The 21605-nt window shown below is 45.3% G+C and overlaps 1 protein-coding gene across 3 annotated transcripts; it reads right to left on the reverse strand.

Annotated features, from left to right (window-relative positions):
• Window positions 1-274: 274 nt before the first annotated feature.
• On the reverse strand, window positions 275-21226 carry gart (phosphoribosylglycinamide formyltransferase). 3 transcript variants are annotated; one of them, XM_036540115.1, is made up of 22 exons: window positions 21136-21226; window positions 19334-19483; window positions 18878-18973; window positions 18563-18737; window positions 18326-18437; window positions 18097-18159; window positions 17595-17720; window positions 17241-17328; window positions 17026-17111; window positions 16698-16866; window positions 15903-16134; window positions 15116-15210; window positions 12370-12479; window positions 11866-12064; window positions 10572-10823; window positions 10102-10254; window positions 2852-3055; window positions 2292-2444; window positions 1801-1931; window positions 1087-1228; window positions 680-795; window positions 275-493 (listed from the first exon to the last, which is right to left on the reverse strand). In XM_036540115.1, the coding sequence occupies exons 2-22, from the start codon at window positions 19476-19478 to the stop codon at window positions 296-298; spliced, it is 3045 nt and encodes a 1014-aa protein (XP_036396008.1). In that variant the 5' UTR covers window positions 19479-19483; window positions 21136-21226; the 3' UTR covers window positions 275-295. The 3 variants fall into 3 exon arrangements, with proteins under 3 accessions (XP_036396008.1, XP_036396009.1, XP_036396010.1); XM_036540116.1 differs by lacking the exon at window positions 275-493 and having other exon boundaries at window positions 776-795; window positions 885-1228; XM_036540117.1 differs by lacking the exons at window positions 275-493; window positions 680-795 and having other exon boundaries at window positions 1148-1687.
• Window positions 21227-21605: the final 379 nt, after the last annotated feature.

The following is a 21605-nucleotide window of genomic DNA, read 5'->3' on the forward strand; positions in this document are numbered from 1 at the left end:
CCAGATTCCACTGCTATAAAGAGTCTGTTGTTAAGGAAGAGTTCCTTTGATAGGAATGAAGATACTGTGATTGTTGAGGGAAGAGTTAATATAGGGCAGGTACAGAGAATGGATCACAGTTTCTTATATGAGGAATGTAACAGTAGGCTCAATCAATGTACCAATTCAGGAAAGTAGGCCCCTTGACCTCCTGCCACAATAGAACCATGTGGTCACATTTTTGGCTACTGGTTGGGATGCCTTGAGCTCAGTCCTGATGTGGTTTGCGATAATGTGTATTCCAAGTCAATGAATATTACTCCTGTGTTGCTGTATTCCAGACGATGCGCCCATCCTCCCCGAGCCTCACAGCTCCACTTGCCACCAGCTCCAGGGCAGCTGGGAAGGCACGGTGTTCTGCCTCCTTAATGCGGTCCGATAGGCTCTCCTCTGTGTCATTCACCAACACAGACACTGCTTCCTGTGCAATTATGGCTCCGGCATCCACTTCCTCCTGGGATTGGGGGGAAAGGTTGTGGTCAGTGCTGTTCATAAACTTTTGAGCAGCCCTTCACTCCTTTTCTTGTCCCTAGTGTACCAATGCAGGGCCTCCTCAGATAAACCTTAAGAGAATCCACCACTTCAGTACTGGGGCCTCACACCAGAGGTGGCTGTCAGGTTTTCCCTAAGATGGACTCACCGCCACAAAGTGCACAGTGCAGCCAGTGACCCGGACCCCAGCCTGCAGGGCCTGCCGCTGGGCATGAACGCCCTTGAAGGAGGGCAGCAGGGAGGGGTGGATGTTCAGCAGTTTTCCTGAAAAAGGGGCAAGATAAATAACTATCCACACACAGGTCAAACACACACTTTAGATGACTTGTAGAGCATTCTCTAAATCTCATAACCTCTTCCAGCATTAGTTACAAGGAGCTCTGCATTGATGATCCAGTGTTAGAGGCAGGTCTGTGTTGGTAACCAAGTTAGAAGACTCTTTGTTTGGGGTGCAGTAGTAGAGGTAATTCTGTTGGTAACTGAAGGTTAGTTGGAAGTAGCTCAGTGTTGGTGATGCAGTGGTAGAAGTAGTGCATTGTCTCTGAGGTGTAGTACCGCTCCACTTCCTCACAAAGGCACCAGTGAGGATCCTCATGAACCCTGCGAGACAGACCAGCTCGACTCCGAACTCCCCCAGCACACGGTCCATGGTGCTGTCGAACTCCGACCGACTGCCATACAGCTTGTGATCCACCACCTGACCAAAGCAGCACATTTAGATTGTACATGAAACCATGAGTGCCACTGCATACATACAAACAACTCCCTGGTTCTGCCACTCATTGCTGATGATTAGATTACAGATAAACAAACCAAAGATAAAAAGGTTTTACAGATAAAAAAGTGGAGCAGTCATGTCAGCCCTGAGAAATCCTGAGAAGCCCTGTCACTGAGAAATCCAGTCCTCTCTACAATGAGAGGATGAACCCACAGATACAGATATAGACAGAAGAATATTTGACACACACAAGCAGGAAAGACATGTGAGATCTAAAATAGGAGGGAGACTGTGACAGAGTGCTGTCACTACAGTTGAGTATGCGCTCTGACTGCCATATCAACAAGCCTGGCTCTTTGGCGTTGTGGTCAAGCTGCAGGTTTGATACCCCGTAGACTGGGGGTCGAGGCCGGGTGGAGTGACTGCTCTCGCCCTTCGCTAGAGACAGATAGGTGAAAAGGACATATGTAGAACGATGAGGGCACAGTGAGAGAAAGAGGGAGGTGTGGATTTGGACAGAGGTAGAAATACAGGTGGAGGCAGACACTGACCCGAGTTTGAATACCGGCTAGTGATGCCCTCTTCAGCCCCAGGACACCTGGCCTGTTGGAGATGACCACCACAATTTCTGCTGAGCTGGAGGGCTTCTTCACCTGCTCGATCAGGGCCTTCAAGTTTGTACCTAAAACACAAGAACATGCGATGCCTATGGGAAAAGTAAGAAAGTATATCTCTTCCTATATGTTAAGATGAGCAGTAGAATACTTTGTCAAGTAAACATGCATATTTACTTGACACCAATATTGTTGTAAATTATTATGCTTATAATATACTGTATTACACAGACAGCTAGATTTAAGAAAGCACTATGTAAAATCTGGGTTCTGGGAACTTGTATCCCTCAGAGTCTTGGCCCCTGCACTTTGTTGACTGCGGTCTCATATTAAAGACATCTGGTCTGTGCTGTGAACTACAAATGATGCTTTTGCTAAGCAGCCAGTGAGTGTGAATGTCATTATTCAAGGTGATGACAGGAACATACCTGTCCCAGAGATGAGCACAGCCACCTTGGTCCTCCTGCCAGGGACGCTATCCCCATGCTCAGCTCCATTCTGTAGATCACAGGCATCAGGTGAGGGGTTTTGTCCCATTTCCAGGCTGTGTTGCAGGTTCCGGATCACCACTGGCTCTGACCCTTCACAGACACACCAGTTGGGCAAATACAGATTATTAGTGGAAATGCTCCCACACTGCCAGATTATTTCATAACAAACAATTTCACTAAACAGTATGGGCTGTTGGTCAAGTGTATGGATGGACTGTGCCTTTAATTATCTTATGAGGTCTGGAGACGAGTCAAAATCTTCCTCACCTGGCTGCTCAGCTGTTGTGCACGTGTGTGGGAGTATGAGATACAAACATCCTTTATGAGAGTGTGAGTATTATTCCACTGTGTGTGTGCACGTACGGGAGAAGAGTCTCACCTGGCTACTTGTATGAAGGTGTCTTTTGTGTGTGTATATATAAACATAGGTTACAAAGGCTATATATATATATATATATATGTGTGTTAGCATATGCATGAGGGGGAAAGAGCCTCACCTGGCTGCTTGTGTGAAAGTGATCCCACAATCCAGGCCTCCTCTTCAGCCTGCACCTGCTTCAGGACCCAGTGGGCGTCCTGCCGGCCCACCACCAAGACTGCACCCAGCCCGCAGTTAAAGGTGCGCCCCATCTCCTCTTCAGAGAGCTTCCCCTCATGCTGCAGCCAGGAGAACACAGCCGGGATGCTCCAGCAAGAGGCATCTACAGGGACCACAATGTACCCCTTTTACTTGTGACCACCCATTAAGATGTCACAGAATTTACATATCACCCATGATGACCAATATAATGAACTACAGATACAGATGGGAAACTCCTCTGCCTACGTCATTGGTGACGCACTCAGTGCCCCCTCTCACTGTAAATTTTATGGAAAAAAACCAATACTATACACACTGGAAACGCGTAACGTCTGCATGACATTAAAAGAGGTTGTAGCTACATTACCACTTCCCAAGCCCTTTATGTTAGAACCCTGGATCGCTGGGCTTGCTAGTCCTAAACTACTTAATTATACTTGAAAGGACCCGATATTGTATTGGAGGACACACACAGCACGGTTATTTTTAAACCTTAGGGATGCGAAAACAACCCTTCTCTTCTATACCCGCGCATTTAGCCAACACCACACCTTCCCCTGGTCAAACCAGAGATGCAATCCCAGGATGACCAGGAGACCTGGACAATGTGATCAGAGTGGAGCTGAGTCCCATGCTTCCCCTGGTCAAGCCAGAGACACATTCCCAGGACGAAGATGAGAACCAGACAACACGTTATTTCCTTGGAGTTGCCTCCCAAACATGGATGGACAACACACAACCACTGGCACTGATGGATTAGTTTAATGTTGGCTGTTATTAAACCACAAGTAAGGCTGCGCATCTAGGCATTCGTTTCCACTAGGTTAGCCTTTGTAACCTATGTTTATGATTCATTTGTGCTCTTTTAAATTGTGAAAATACTGATAGTGACTATCATAAGACACACAACATAAAGCTCATGACTGTATGAATACGACTTTGCTCTCTAATTAACTTGGTGGGAATGTGGTTTCCTGGCCATTTTAGCCATCACCATTCCGCAATAGAGGTTATGCACGTGATGTCACAGTAGGCGGAGTCACTGCGAGTTACACCCACTGAGCGGCAGAAAGACTTACTGAGTGGCAGCGTTAGCGTTCAGCTTGAATGCCGCGAAAACGCAAAAAAACACATCTAAACTGGGAAAGAGCTGTTGTGCGATTGACCGTACAAATAGGTTCAACAAGAAATCGGAGCTACCTTTTTACAGACTTCCGAAAGCGAAAGAAAAGAGAAGCAAATGGATCGCTGCAATTCGCAGAAACAACTGGAATGCAGGCAACAATATGTGTATTGGTGTTTACAGCCTTACAAATAAAAGTTGTAATAAAATAATAATAATAAAAAGGAAACAGTCACTCAAACCTCCTCTACCAAGCCTCTACCTCTCCAACGCCAGATCCATGGTAAACAAGACGGACGATTTGGAATTACAGCTGGCTGGAAATCGCTACGTTCATGAATGCTGTACATTAATCATCACAGAGACCTGGCTACATCCGCTAATACCCGACGCTACCGTGCAGCTAGCAGGCCACACGCTACACAGAGCTGACAGGACTAGCGACTCGGGGAAGAAAAGAGGTGGTGGGCTTTGCATCTACGTGAATAAAGGTTGGTGTAACAATAGCACTGTATTGGGCAGACATTGTTCTCCAGACCTAGAATTCATGTCGGTGAGATGCAGACCCTTCTTCCTACCCAGGGAGCTAACTGCTGTTGTCATCACTGCCGTTTACATACCACCGGACGCTAATGTAAGTACCGCTCTCTCTCTGCTGCTCGACGCCATAAACAATCACCAGCGTGCCTACCCTAACGGCGCGCACATCATCGCAGGTGATTTCAATCAGGCAAACCTCAAGACTGTTTTACCAAAATTTCACCAGCACGTGAAATGTTCAACCAGGGAAGGTAAAACTTTGGACCATGTTTACTCCAACCTCAAGAATGCTTACAAAGCCATACCCCTCCCCCACCTGGGCCAGTCAGATCACCTCTCTATCTTCCTGGCCCCTGCATACACCCCCCTCAGCCGACAAACAAAGCCCCAACGACAGACCATTAACACCTGGCCTGACGATGCCCTCCCCTGACTCCAGGACTGCTTTGAACAGACACAGTGGGAGACATTCCAGCATGAGGACCTGGCTACATTCACAGACACAGTACTATCCTACATCAAGTACTGCATGGGGATGGTCACTGTGGAAAAGACTATCCAGGTGTACCCGAACCAGAAGCCGTGGATGACCAGCCAGGTCCGCTCACTCCTCCGGGCCCGCGATGCAGCCTTCAGATCTGGTGACAGAGCGCTCTACAGCACAGCTCGCGCCAACCTGAGGAAAGGCATCAAGACCGCCAAAGCAGACTACAAGGAGAAGATAGAAGGGCAACTCAACAACCCCCGACAGGTATGGAAGAGCATACAGTCTCTTACCAACTACAAGGGCTCTGCAGCAACGCCTGGGGTCTCAGACACAGCACTGGCAGAGGAGCTTAACAGCTTCTTTGCACGCTTTGAGGCCCAAGCTCAGAAGCCAGCCACACCACTCCATCCCCCACCACAACCCACACCAACCTCAGCCACCCCCCCACTCACCGTGGATCTGGAGGACGTGAGACGCGTGCTCCGCGTCGTCAACCCCAGGAAGGCCACAGGACCGGATGGAGTACCAGGGAGAGTACTCAAGGCATGCGCTGACCAGCTAGCTCCAGTCTTCACTGACATTTTCAATCTGTCACTGGAACAAGCCACCATCCCAGCCTGCCTAAAATCGGCCACCATCATCCCAGTCCCCAAAAAGTCACCCACAGCCACCCTCAACGACTTTCCCCCCGTTGCTCTCACACCAGTCATCACCAAGTGCTTTGAGAAACTGGTGCTGAGACACATCAAAGCTTGCCTTCCTCCCACGCTTGACCCGCATCAGTTTGCATACCGGCCAAACGCTTTGTGCGTTTCCCCGGCGTCAAAATCAGGTACATACAAATGTCAGGAAACCCGATTCCTGGCCACATGTCAATGTCCACGGACCACTGCTTCTTTGGTAAGTTGTAAGGATCACTGTCGAGTCCAACTGCCTTTAATTTAAGCAGATAATCGTTTGTTTTAGTCCCGCAGTTTCCCCTACTAAAGGCAGCCATGTTGCATATTGGGTGTTTTGCCACTCAGTCCGACTGAGGGGGCGTATTCCGGCGGGAAAGTGACGTCAGTGCATAACCTCTATAACCAACCTCTCTCTTAATTAGTTTTATGTAGGGTCACAAACATGCTTCCCAAGGCCAAAGCATCCAAGCACTGGGATATAATTAATTGGAATTACTGTAGATGAAACCCCTGAAGTTCTAGTCTCTACATCCAACAGTGATCCTTTGTTTTTTTTTTTTTTGTTTTCTTTGGTAATTACCAGTTTTTGCCTGGTAAAATATATAAAAAAACGATAAATTAAAAACTTGCCGGTCAAAATGTCCGGTAATAATGCTCATACAAAACGTAGCTATAACAAAGCCTATCCTAAACAGGACATTTGTGTTTTGACAGCGAAACAGCCTATTAACAGCCTACAGTACTTTTTTTCCCCAAAAGGGTGCACTCTTTTATTGCGCGAAACTTGCTACTAGGCCCACTACTATTCAACTTTGAAGCAATTTATCAGTTGCCTTAGCCTATTCATAGCACGCAGCTAGCACTGATGACGGCGCTCCACGGTTATGGGGGTTTAACTTTTGCAACAGCTTGCAAAGTGCTTATTTATGACCTCAGCGAGCTGTACCCCGACTGGGCTACACTGGCTAAAATTGCCTGTGTTCTGCCCGTGCCGAGCATGCCGGCAGAGATGGGCTTCTCTCAGCAGAATCGAATTAAGACGGCACTACGAAGTCATCTGGAGGAGGAAAGAGTGACGCAGCTTATGCGCATTGCAAGCTGCAAAGACACACTGGACACGTTTGATTTCAAGTCGGCAGCAGAGGACTTTGTCGCAATGAAAAAAAGGAGAAAAAAAATGTTACCTGGTGCCCTATAGGCTACATTTGACCTTGGCCTTTCTTTTTTTTTTAAACAGGCTACAGATGTTACAGGTTACAGATGTTTCGAAATAGCCTACATTTTAGCGGCTAATGTTGAGGTTTTGCTCAATCGTTACTGTTCATTAAATCGTCAAACTGGTTTGAGGTCATGGTCATTCTTTCATCAACCTAGTTGTACATTATATTTGCGTTTGTAACATAGGCTGTTATTGAAATGTGACCAGTAAGTTTCAAATTCATCCAGTAAAATAAATTCTTCCCGGACACCGGACCAGCAAGAAAAGAGGCTAGCGGAAACCCTCATACACATACACACACACACACACACACACACACACACACACACACACACACAGTGACCACTTTATTAGGTACACCTGTACAACTGCTCATTGATGCAAATATCTAATCAGCCAATCATCTGGCAGCAACTCAATGCATCAAATCACAAAGACATAGTAAAGAGGTTCAGTTGCTGTTTAGACCAAGCAACAGAATGGTTAGTGTTAGGGAGCTGGTTAGTGACAGCCTATTACACACTGACGTTGAAGGCTGCAGGGGGACAGCTGATTGAGAGGCGAGGCTAACATCTTTTAAATTGACGGGAAGTTACCTGGATGAGAGAGGAAAAAGAGGAGGAGTCCCGTTGGCAGCAAATAACTTGTCCTGCTCAATTCTGCAAAAGGCTACACGCTTGTGAGAGGTTTTGAGACGTTTGTTTATAATTTGTTTTGTTGTTATCATCACTTTGGGACACCTAAAATAAACGTGAACGAGGATACCAGGCTGGAGCATGCTGCTTCAGAGGGAAGCTAAGCCGCTGCTCGTACCGGGAGACGCTGTGAAGCCCTCAGGTAAGATGGTTCTCTTGCAGCCTTCGGTAGGTGCATCCAACATCCAGGTCACAGTGACTTAGGCTCAAGTTGACATTCTTTGCACACCACAGGGTAAGTTACGGATTTCGTAGTTTACGCTAGCTATGTATTCTCTGTCTTTGTTTTGGGTAGGCATCAGTTGCTGGCAGGGTAGCCCGTGCTGTGACAGTACGAAATCTGATTGACTGTGGGATGATTGTCAACTAAGAACAGGAAACTGAGGCTACAGTGGGCACAGGCTCACCAAAACTGGACAGAAGACAACTGGAAAAACATCGCCTGGTCTGACGAATCTCAATTTCTGCTGCAACATACAGATGGTAGGGTCAGAATTTGGCATAAACATGAATCCATGGGTCCATCCTGCTTTGTGTCAATGGTTTGAGCTGGAGGTGGTGGTGTAATGGTGTGGGGAACATTTTCTTGGCACACATTAGGCACCTTAATATCGATTTAGCATCGTTTAAATGCCTCAGCCTACCTGAGTACTGTTGAAGTCAGCTGTAATAATGTAAATGTAATATTCAAATGAGGCTGATTAACCCTATTTTACCATTGTCTAACATCCCCCACACAATGATACAGCAAAAGAGACAACTCTTTGATGTATCAACCAATGATACCACAGGCCCAGACCTAACGTATGACCTAACAATACTGCAGCGAGACAACACACCCACTTTACATGATAACAACTGATGCACCTGGCAAGAGTACCACTACTTACACATCACCCACTGATACCTCAGGCTGTCACAGGATTTGCTGAAATAGCCTTGAACGGGTGGGCCTGATCTTAGATGTAAATCTACACTGAGGGAGTAAAAGTGATTTTACTTCCATTCTGAATCTGTCCTTTCTTTAGCCCCTTTCAGACATGCACTGAAAGCCAAAACTTATCTAGCCATTACCCGGAGGAGCTGTATGTGAGAACGCATATCTCTTAATCAGTCGGACTGGACATGAGACGGACTTCACTCTGCCAGCTCCCTAGTACAAAGTCCATCTAATGTCAGACTGACCATGTGTGAATAGAGCAGGTCATTTTCCAGAGAATTCACAGCAGGCGAGTGGGCGTGTTGATGACGTTTCTATCATGCAACTGGCGCGAAACCATGAGAATACAAACATCTGCTTCGTACTCTTTTCTGCTTGCCTGTATATTGCTTTCCACTCTTTCGTTGACATTGCGGATACGTCCAAATACATGTTATTTTGAATCCAACGATTGTTAAAGAGATAGTTAGCTATAGCTATACTACCAAAACTTCTCTCATACGATGATTAATAACATTGGTGAGTAATAGTGATAGGTATAGTGAGATAGGTGAACTGGTGACCTAACATTACATAGCAGACAACAAAAACTTACCTTATTGTTATAATAAATGTATAATTAATAATAAATCATGTGTACCGGTAGCACCATTTGGATGGCTATGCGTGATATTGTTTCATATAGGCTACCCAAAAGTACAATAGCTATGTTTGCCTTCTCCTCCTCCGTGCCACATTATGTGCCCGTACCACCGAAAGGTAAGACATTGAAAACAAAAAACCTGAAGATATTTCAACTTGCACTTTCGTGAACTCGTCAATACTTTTTGCTCATGAGAATACAAGTGGCGTCTAACTGGAAAATACCACGAGGAAATCTGGACGTTTCTAAACTCACAATGATTTCACGTGACAATGTAACATACTGCAAATGTAATCATTAATGGTCGCATATTGGGTACTACACTGAAAAATAGCATGCAGTATACAGTATATACTTGTGTAGTACGCAGTACACAGTATGCAGTGCATGGTTTCAAATACAGCCACTGTGATTTCTGCAGCAAACTTTTTGCGTCATGTCCAGCCTCCTGCACGCTCTACCCAGGCGCCACCCCTCGCCTAAACCAAACAGAATATTTCCAATAGGTGAGAACGCGTCTGACACAGACAATCTCCTGCCGTGCGCTACAGGTGTGAAAGGGCAACTCCGGACAATATCCGGACCTGATTCTCCAGACATTGTCCGGAGTTCATATGCGAAAACGGCTTTTGAGGGATGGAAGAAACGGAAGCAGATCTGGACACTGCTATGGAAGGAACCCTGAGCATTTTACTCAGAGTGCTGAATAGCAGCTCTCCCTGCAGACCAATCAGTTTACATACCAACTGCAGGTGTCATCAACTACTTGTCTTGATTATAGGACAATGCCTCTCATTTTGTCATTTGGGGGGTGGAGCTTGGGGGGGGGGGTTCTTTTACCCAGGTCAGCAGCCAGCTTGAGAGGCAGCACGCGGGGGATGTTCTCCAGAAGGCCACCACCAGTGATGTGGGCATAAGCCTTCACAGCTCCGCTGCGCAGGATTGGCTTAAGGAGCTGACTGTAGATCTTTGTGGGGGTGAGAAGCACCTCACCTGACAGGGAGAGAAGAGAGGACACACTCAGGTTAAAGACCAAGGAGAGAATGCAGTCAGACTGGACCCAAGAAAAACTCATGCTTCAATATTAATGTCAACGCAATGTGAATCTGGACTCCATCTTCTGCTCTTGAAGGACTGCGATTTCGTAACACCCTAGTGCAAGTGGTTATTCTTTCAAGAACTAATGGTGCTATATTGGCAGCTGTTTGAAGAGACAGCCTGCAGATCCAGTGAGACTGAGTAGTCCTGGCTGAAGAGAACTGCCCATTGCCTCTTCAGGTGTGAACAGGCCTGGCTAAACAGAGACATACCCACAGTCTGTCCAGGTTTCCCAAAGGGAGCAGGGCAACTGTACTGCAGGCTGGCCCTCTCCAGGACCTTGCGCACCAGGCTGAATCCGTTGCTGTGCACCCCAGAAGAGGCCACCCCGATGAGCATGTCCCCCACCACGATGTCCCCCAGCCTGGGTAGGAGGCTGTCCCGCTCCACTGCTCCCACACAGAACCCTGCCAAGTCATACTCCCCAGTGCCATAAATGCCAGGCATCTCTGCGGTCTCACCCCCTAAACATACACACAGGGAACAAAATCAGACTCATGCCCTCAAGGGATGAGCATGCCTACAGCCAGCTTGGTAATACAATGATTGTTTTGTATGTGGTTAAGTTTGCGCAATTTAACACTATAAATGAAAAAGTGTGGATTTAGTCAGGAGTCATACAGAACATGACCGCATTTCTTAAAAGCACTTCTGCTTTTCCTGCATTCACTCTGTACTCACTATGTGAGACAGAGAGCCCTGAAGGGTTTCAATATACCAACAATGCCACAAACCAAAGATATGAAATGAAGGTAAAAAACTAATTCCAATTCAATTCCTGTCTGTGCAATCACCCTCCCTAAACATAGTCAAGTCACACTTACTCCTCACCTCACTTCATTGGCTTCCTGTTATTGCTTGCATCAAGTTCAAAACCTTGGTGCTGGGATACAGGACAGTGAATGAGACAGCCCCCTCATACCTGTGACTGGTCTTCAAACCCTATGTTCTGTCAAGATCTCTATGCTCTGCAACTATGGGGCAACTGACTGTCCCATCCTGATGGGGTTGCTCCTCTCAGATACAATCCTTGTCTGTACTAGTCCCTTAGTGAGAATGAATTCCCCACAGAGGTTAGGACAGCAGAATCACCGTCCATCTTCTGACACAGACTGAAGACCCATCCCTAGACTGCATCTCGGTTCCATCTTAATCCTCACCCCCTAACACCAGCTACTTCTATTATTAGATGTTTACTTTATGTATAGTATTGTGATGTATTTTGGATTCTGTGACTGATGTATTGTAGTATACTTGGCTTCTCTTATCTAGTCAGATTGCACAAGTGGTAGGGCTTGAATGTCGAGTGTAGCTAGCTTGGTCTGACACTGTTGCTTATTCAGTTTGAATGGCTATAGTTACGTTCTACTGTGCTGGAAGTTGCTCTGGATAAGAGCATCTGCTAAATGCATGTAATGTAATTACATCTCCTAAGTTTAATAGGCATTGCATTTAAATTCAGATATTTGTGACCTCTCCAAAGGAAATCTGAGGAAGAGCTCTCACCGAGCAAGGCACAGCCAGCCATGCGGCATGCATCCGCTATTCCACCAATCACAGAGGAGGCCACCCCCACATCAAGATGCCCACAGGAAAAATAATCCAAGAAGAAGAGAGGCTCTGCCCCCTGTGCCAGGACATCATTCACACACATGGCCACCAGGTCCTGACCCAGAGAGTCATGGTGGTTGCATGCTTGGGCGATCTACAGACATGACAAAGAGACGTGGTGGATGATTCATGCAGATGAACTTAAGTGAAGTACTGCATATTTGTTAGTTTGTCAACGTCATATGACCTAGAGATCTAAAGGCCTAGCCATGGCGTTACACTGTGGATAATGGTGTTTGATGGAACCTCTGTCCTCAACTCAATCCCTTAAGAACCAAATTACAAATGTTATATGTGCAACTCTTCAAGGAAATTGTTTCACATTTGACCATTTAAACCAGGTCCATCTTTTTGACACCTTCAGCAACACTCATTGTATAAGAGTCCCTGTACAAACACCTTGAGCTTGGTCCCTACACCGTCAGTCCCAGACACCAGAATGGGGTCTTTGAATCCCGCAGCTTTAAGGTCAAACAGTCCTGCAAAGCCTCCCAGCTCAGCACTGCACCCTGCAGAAGAGGCAGAGAACAATTCTATCAGACACACTTGTGACATCAGCGACATGTCAGACTATCCACTATTGAGGCTCCATACACATTGACAACTTTGTACTGAAAACAGTTTTTAACAAACCTTGTTCACTGTGACTCTGTGTCTGTGTACACACACACACACACACACTTAGTTATAGCATGGAATAAACTGCCTGTCCTCAGTGTTAATATTCTGATGTTAAAAGTACATTATTACATATGTATGCCTTGTACTGTATTATTGGTTATGTTATATTCAGGCGGACAAAGGCCATATATGTATATGATCGCACTTATCACCCTGTACTGAAGGGCAAAAGGGGGCTCTTATTGTGAAGGAGCGGATGGGGAGTTGCGTGGGGTTTTGGTGAGAGAGAGTACATGGCAGTGGTGATTAAAGTTTGTTGTCTTTAAACTTAAAACGAGTGTTCTTTTTGTCGAGTAACACTCAGAAACACTCCATTCTCCCCAGTAACCTGCAGTGGTCCGTGAAGGGGCATATGATGTCACATATGATCTTTGTCCAGAGTCACACTGCCTAGAATCAATTCTGTCCTGTTTGCACAAGTCGTTTTTTTGTCCATGTATATTCAGCTGACTGTTGACTCAGATTTGTTCCAACCTGCGGTCACATTATATCTTCCACGTAGTTTCTATCACGGTATTTAAGATTCTGGCGGTTTCACTTTTTTTTTTTTTTTTTTTGCATGACTGGGCCTTTCTATAGGTTTGTGGCTTATTCTACTGTCAGGAGTACATAGAATATAAAAACATTTTAATTTCATCATGTATACAGTCATGCACCGCTTAACATCCATTTGGACAACGTCCGTTCGCATATACGTCCGTTGTCCCATAAGGTTATAATAAAGTTTAAAAATCTTTTTAATTTAAAAATTAAAAAAAAAAAAATTAAGATAGTTCTATGAACTGACTGATATTTCTCAAACGTTCTACTGCACAAGTAAGAAACAAGCTATTAATTCACAATATGTTATCCTTCAAGCCAAGGTATTCAAGTAGCCTATTAAAATGGCTGTTGATTAGTCACAATTCCCTTGGTTCTCTATTTAACAAATAAAACATTCCAACTCTGGTCTCACTTTCTTCATCCTCCATCTCTGTTTTCTGTTCTTTAATCTACCGTAGCAACGGAGCCTCTCCCAGCTGTTAACAGACTTATGCTACCTGGCTAGCTAGCCAGCTATACCCAGTATGCCGTTCAGCGATGTAATTTTGTAAACGTATACAATTATTAGTGTTACACAGTGGCGGCCAGTGAGCTGGAAACAGGGGAAGCAGAAACACTACCTTTAAATCTATCATTACTTTCAACCTGTTGCCCTTTCACAAGCACACAAACTACAGACAATCTGCACTGTTACGTGAGCATATTCATTTACTCTATTTACACGATTGGTGTCAATTATTCTGTGAATTATGTGTTTTATTGTTAATCAAGGAGGATAAAGGGGAACAGGTTAAAAGTAATGATAGATTTAAAGGTAGCGTTTCCACTTCCCGTTTCCAGCTCACCCGCCGCCACTGGCATTACAAATTGTTTATGTGTTACAAATTGTTGTATGCCATGGTGTTTTACCCTGTTAAAGAGGGTAAGTTGTGGGTAATTAATTGTTGTGTTATAAAGTTATAACTGTTAGTAAGAAGGGTACGCACAGTTAATAGGGGTCCCCCCTCAATACACTCTGCACAGCGCTCTGTAGCGCTTCTAGTGGCGAACAACATTATATAATTTGCTGCTATTGAAGCGTTACAGCTGTTGTTTCAGCTATGGTACGGTATGGTGGTATATGGAAAATTCATACCGTATGGGAAATTAAAACCGGTATACCGGATGAACCGGTATACCGCCCAGCACTACTTCCACGTATGTGAAATTGTGCATTTGCTGTCTGTTGCAATACCAATTAACACCACTGCTTCCATTCATGTGTAAGGCATGTGTGCTAGGTAATTATTGCACTGATTACTGAATAACCTGAGATTTAGTTTTTAATCATCTTGCAAACAATAAAATGTAATATTAGCTAGTGACTGTACAGCCCTCCAGCAAGCTCTGTTACTGTCTGTTGACCTCAGCTTAACTAATTGAGTCTTGTTACTAATTGTGTCTTGTTGTGAATTACCTCTCCTAAAACTGAATTAAGTAATTAATATTCAATTTAGAGACATGGAAAAGCTTTAGCAGAGCTGCAATGCCCAAACTGCTTTAAACTCTATTCAATGTCTTGAAGTTTCCATCCTGTTCTAACCCTGTTTGGTGTGATGCAGTACTGAGTGAGAACAAAGCCACATAAAGATAAGAGGGGAATTCAAAAGTGTGCCTAAATTGTCTTAAGTCTGAGCTGTGCAACAGTAAAAATACTGCATGTGTGTCCTGACTATTACAAATAAGGAGGGAGACTGTCAGGTTGCCAAGTGGAAGTTGTTTTAGTGTATCACACAGCCATTTTCACAATACTGCAAATATGCATCTCAAGAAGCTTAGGGAAAGGGGCCAGAGATTGGAGTCTGACTAATGCAGCATCTGGCATAGACACATCTGAGCAGGTGCCAATGCACTTCTTCTGAGGAACCTCTAGGGGGAATACCTGAACGAGAGGTGGCTTTAGCCAGGGGTTTAATCATCTCTACCAGCTTGTTTCCCGCTGCGATATCCACTCCACTGTCCCTGTAAGTCAGGCCCCTACATAGAGCAGAAATCCAAGGTCAGTTAAAATGCCTCCACACTATTCCCTGGAGTAGTTTTTAACCTCTTGTTAAAACTCCTTATTCAGTATGGCATTGTATAATTTCCCCTAATTCAATCCCTTGAAATAATGAACATTTTACTTCTGAGTTTCCAGGAAATGTGGAATCATGGACAAGTCACCCACCACACTACAGAGGAACAATCGTGTTACGCCTGAAAAAGTCCACTGAAGTATGGTGTACCAAAATTGTTCAAGTTTTCATGACAGTTTCAGTACTTTTGCAAGATTTCTGCAGAAAGTGAAAACACAACTCAATTACCATGTACTAGTAAAAACTCCTCATATTAACCAAGTGAATTAAGAACAGGTCCAATTTTAACTTAACACTACTGCTAGAAACCTTGCTACAGAAAAACAAAAACACTATTAGTTATGGTTGGTAGCATTTTATTTCAGAATCCTTATTAAGATGTTCAACACATGATCTATGTACAACAGATCACTGGCCCTTCATGGCAATACTTGCACTTCCCCATTTTAGGATATGAAACTACATAAAGCTGTAATTTTATGGTAAACTAGGGGAAAGGGGGAAGTACAAAAACAAAGAAAAAATTATATAAGTACCACATAGAGGATGAGCTCTGGTCATGTGTACCCCTGCAATCCAAGCCATCACACATACCTGGAGTGAGCCAGGAAGGCAATGGCCTGGTGCCCAATGTCCTTGCGGTATACAGCCCCAGGGAAGCCCACGGCAGCAACACCCTGGTTGGCACTGTGCAGGGCACTCTCCAGGCTCGGACGCACAGCAGTGACTGCCAGGACACGCCCCCCACTCGTCAGCACCTTTCCCTCCTTCAGTGTGGTGCCCGCATGGAACACAAGCAGCCCTTGCTCCTCAGCCTGTGAGAGACCTGTGGAGGAGCATCACCAAAAGACGCTCAAACAAATCATGCTAATCAAACCAGTCACACATCTGTTCAACAGGAAGAGCAGTGTGACACAGTGGAGAGGATGTGTGCTCACAGCCCACAGGTTGCTGGTTCAATCCCAATAGTCATACCCTTGGGTGTGGTACTCAACTTAAATGGACCTCAGTAAATATTCAGCAGTACAAATTGATACTGAAAAAAATTGTTAAAGCAAGAAAGTTACTCTGAATTGAAACATCTGCTAAGCAAACAATATATGTTTCATGTTAGGTTTAATGTCCTGTGTAAAACACATTTTCCCTTTTTCATAAGACTATCAGAAATACAGGAGCAGAACAATCTGCTGGAAGTTATTCAAAGGTGGAACATAGGCAACAAAAACATGTTTTGGAGTAGTCATTTGGCTGAGCTCTTTTCATATCTCACTGCATTTAATGATGTACAGACCCCTAATGCCTTGGACTTTGAAGAAAAGTCATGCATGTAAAATGATTGAGAATTCAGTGGAATTCAACTTTGAAAACTAGTACATACAAAATGTTTACCTGTGATTTGAACACCTTTTTTGTAATCTCCTGGATAGCCACTGCTCGCCATGACTACAGTGACCGCAGCACTCTTGTCCAGCCAGGAGGGGGAGCTGGAGGCCAGCTTGCCTTGCAGCGTGTCTTGGAGAATCTCATAAAGGTCACTCTGCAGCAATGGCATCAGGACCTTTATGGCAATGCCAGAGTGGTGCAGAAGAGTTAGCATGCCTCACTTAGTCCTTACACTGGAAGCCACACAGAATCCCACCATTGCACACTCACCATCAAACACAGAGTGACAAACACAGAGTGGCACCTTACCTCCCACACCCCCATCCCCCCTCACCTGACATTCAGGGTCACCAAAGCGACAGTTAAACTCCAAAACTTTTGGTCCTTGATTGGTCATCATCAGTCCAGCGTACAGCACACCTGAAAAACAGACATTCAGAGGGTAACAAGAGCGTCTGACGAGATGACAAATCATGGAGCACACCGTAAGGAGTTTATGAAAATAAAATGTAATGTATGGCCAAAATACAAAATACTGCCCTCCCTCACCCACATATGGAGTGCCCTCCTGCCTCATCCCATCCACAGTCTTCTGCAGGACAGTCTCTTTGATCTGCTGTAGTATCTCCTCTGACACCTGGGCAGGCAGAGACAGACATACAGGAGAATTCATTCCATGCTTAGTGTGTTTTCACAGAGTATCTCTGGGGCAGGGCAGTAGCCCCAACACTTTCTGTTGGGCCCCTGTACCTGTGGGGTGGGGCAGTAGATCCCCACAGCTCCTGTGTTAGAACAGGGTATGTTTGGGGTAGGGCAGTAGGTCCCCATGCCTCCTGTATTGGGAGGCTGTACCTCTTAGATGGGACAGTAAGCCCCCATGCCTCCTGTATTGGGAGGCTGTACCTGTGGGGTAGGACAGTAAGCCCCCATGCCTCCTGTGTTTGGCCCCTGGTCCCCATCTAGTAGCCGCTTGTGGTCCTGTGCTGGGGGCATCAGGGCCACAGTAGAGCCATCACTGAAGCACAGACACTGTCAAAGAGAGAGTGAGGGTTAGCTGCTGTGTAGAAGTAGGCAGTGTATTTACTAAACCTCAAAAAGCATACCTCTGTGCTGTGAGAGAGTGTGCGTGTGTGTGTGTACATGTATTTGATCAAGACAAGCACTGGTGCAGCAGGCTTGGGTTACCAATGGTCTATGGCTTGTGATCATCCTTCTTTCTGAATTCACTACACTTATGGATATGTAGGAAACCATCTCCAGCTCTGTGATGCCCTGGGATATTTAGGCAGTGCAGTTTTTGATTGTGCATGCATGTTTCTCTGCAATCCCATGTTATTTAATCCTCTGCTGGTCACCCTGTATAAAAAATGTCATGAAATATAATTATAAAAATAACAACACTCACAGATACTTCCTCTCCCACCAGGAGTTCCTCCACCACCACTGTTTCCCCGGCCGAGCCGAACGCCTTGTCCCAAGAGAAAAATTGCAAGGCTGAGCCACAAGCAAGGAGATACCCACACGCGCTAATGCGAGTTTTGGCCTTCACGGTAGATTCTGTGTAACACAGTTGGGGCTCACACAAAGGAGATTTTCAGTTGCATGAGGCCCTTGACCTGCAGGCCAAGACTGACCTTCATGATGTCTTGCACGGCTCGGCAGGCCTCTTCTTTATCTCTGGCCACAATCACCCCCTTCCCTGCTGCTAGGCCACTTGCCTTCACCACCAGCACAGGGAAATCCGCCCTAGACAAACACAGAGGTCAGAGGTGACCTTGGCAACAAGCACAGCAGTCCCCACCCCAATCCAAGGCCACCCTGCCTCTCCTTGAATAACCCCTCCAATGACCCCACTTGCTCCCCTAAGTCACCCCTGGATGAAGCTGCAGGCCTCCTGTGGGTCGGTGAAGGACTGCCACCGGGCCGTGGGGATGCCGTGCCGATCCATAAAGCTCTTGGAGAAGCTCTTACTGGCTTCGAGCTGGGCAGCACAGGCCGATGGTCCGAAACATGGAATTCCCGCAGCAGTCAGGTCATCCACTATCCCTGAGAGATAAAACAGAAGTGGCAAAGAGAGTTACAGAGGCTGAGAGGAAGGGATGGAGAGGGAGATGGTGTGGGAGTGTCTGACAGGACCACACAGAATAGTGGGACTATGAAAGGAGGGGTAGCAGTCTGGCTCTCACCTGCAGCCAGGGGTGCCTCTGGCCCCACCACGACTAGCCCCACATTGTGATCCTTGCAGTACTGAGCCAGGATGGAGTGATTGCTTACAGACACCACTAGAGAGAAGCAGAGGAGAGGGAGACAAAGAGCAATTCCTTGTGAACAGTGAAGAAATGGTTCAGTGAATAAAAAATACCATGTTTTGCATTGTTATAACTGTGGAAGAAAAAAAACAGCTACTTCAGGGCAAATCTTATGGCGAACAACAGACTGCAAAATATTGCAGAGGTAGATACACAGGCCAATGTGAATCTCAAACAGAAAGTCTCTGTAGACCCAGCTTCACATGCTGGATCAAATGCATAAGAACTGACAGAGGGGTCACATGGGAACATAAATACGGAGTGTCACATGAGGACTAAGCAAATCACAGGTGACCCCCACCCTTTTCTGTCCCCCTCACCACGCCAGCTCACCAGAGTTGGATATCTTTCCACAGTCAGCTGTGCCAGCATTTCCCGGGGCAACCAGGACCTGTTGGACATGTGGGGACTGGGCAAGCTTCCAGGCCAGGGCGTGCTCCCGGCCACCACTACCAATGACCAGCACTCGCTCTGCCATGGTAACTGAAAGAGACAATTAAGTACAGCACACCATCACTCATCCATCAGCTTGTCCAGAGAAGTCTAGACAGAAGGACAAGCTCATAACATTCAAACAGCAAACGTGAAAAAAGAACATCGAAGAGAATTTACTACTCACTGTGACAAGTACGAGGGAAACATTGCTTTGACTACATTGCTAAACATGAATGAAACATGAATTTTTTTGTCGTAATATTTCCCACACACGCAGTTTAATTGCATGCAATGTTGACCTATGACGAAGGCTGCATACAGACTGAACTTTCATTAAGGTCTCAGCCATCAATAATAGCTGACCTTTCATGAAGAAAGGCACTCTCATCCCTGGACAGTAAATCTGCCACTTTACCCATGACCTCCATAAACCCACAGCCAAAATACCACTCCTCAATTAGCTGTCATCTTCACAAAGGGCACACTCAATTCATTAGTCTCACGTGATGTATACATGGTACCATTCACATACAACATTCGCACTGCTATCATGGAAGACACTTGTTAGTAACTGATTGGTGGTGCTATGAAAGCTTGAGGGTTTACTGGACCGGAGTTCGTTCAGTAAAATTCAGTAAATGTCGCAAGGGCTACTCCAACAGTAACGTTCAAATGAAGACATTGTCTAATTTCCACTACCAAAATTTTGGAGATTCTGCTGTAACAGATTACGCAGCGAAGAACACAACTATCACAAACTCATTCATCAAACATTATAAACTCTCAGAATAAATAAACAGAATAGAGTTCAAGCCGGAGTTCATCTAACCTTCGCTAGATATCTACCTACTCAACTGCTTCCACACCCAGAGGTTAACCTAGTTGTGAAATCCGCGATCACCGCTCTGTCAGGGGATCACTGAAAAACCCATAGAATCCAGCCAACCTGAAGCGCTAATTTGCAGCACGCTGCACAACGTTCTCCATTAACTGGCTCATGTGATCCGTGAGGTTACACAAGGAAACGTGATTCGAAGTAAAACGAAATACCTCTTGCTCAATGCACCCAAACAGCTTAGCTAGCTATTGTTTACACACGCAAGTAAACAAGCTGCAAGTACACTAGATAACTAATTAATGACGTTTGTAATTTACTGGAGTATATAACTGCTTTTAAGGTGTCAAGTACCGATATTAGCAATGCATGCTGACAAGAAAAAACTTCTATATTGCTCTGTGGCTAGCTAGTTATAGCTGTGCGTAGCTTTAGGTATTTTACCAGCACTACGAAATTATCTAGCAAGATATCTTGCTAAAGGTAGGAAACAACATGGGTACGGGGTATGTCCGGCCAACCGTAACTTTACGGGTGCTATACCTGACATCCCCATCCAGATTACATTTAGCGAACAAATTAACAAAATAGATGTTGGCAATCAAAATGGCTAGTCAACCAGCTAACTGTTCCGACATCAAGCGAGCGATGCTTTCTATCGGATGGATAAGTCTGCAAATTGCACTCAACATTTTCAGTTGCGTGTTAGTTTCCGTTTTTTCTTCTTGTTTGAGAAAAGCTTGAATCGCTGTCCAAAACAGTCGGTCTGGTAAAATTATGACCGAAACTCCATCCTCACAAGCTAGTTAATCGTTTTTACTTCGCTTGCTTGTATACAAGTTTACTGGTTATACCCACATCTTACCTCGTCTGTCTGTAGCTGCTCCGGTCAGGCTTGTGTTGCAGGGGTGCTGTAAGTGGGACTCTGCTGTCTGTAGACGGACTACTTCGCCGAAAGTAGCAGCGCAATGAAAAGACGGGTGCACGCGGGTCAGGAAAAACTGCTCACCCACCACGTGGGACCATTTTGTTGCGCATAGACTGCTGTTTTAAAGAATAACACAAAATAAATATGGTTTGGGGATAACATTTTATCAATAACTAATGTTCCTATTTGGTAAAAGCGGTTAGTTCAAGTATGTATAGGGTTAGATTTTATTTATTTTAATGTGTAAGAAATTGCCTCCATAAAACATAACGCTTGCTTGACGGCAGGGTGGGAAATGTAGTTTATTGTCATCATTAGCATCTTATTGACCTCAAAGACGTATTAGAGGTTGCTTTTAATTAATCTTGGGATTTAGTTCCTTGAGTCCGTTTAAGACACCAGGCAAA

Source organism: Megalops cyprinoides, chromosome 11, assembly GCF_013368585.1.
Source record: "Megalops cyprinoides isolate fMegCyp1 chromosome 11, fMegCyp1.pri, whole genome shotgun sequence".
Lineage (NCBI taxonomy): Eukaryota > Metazoa > Chordata > Actinopteri > Elopiformes > Megalopidae > Megalops > Megalops cyprinoides.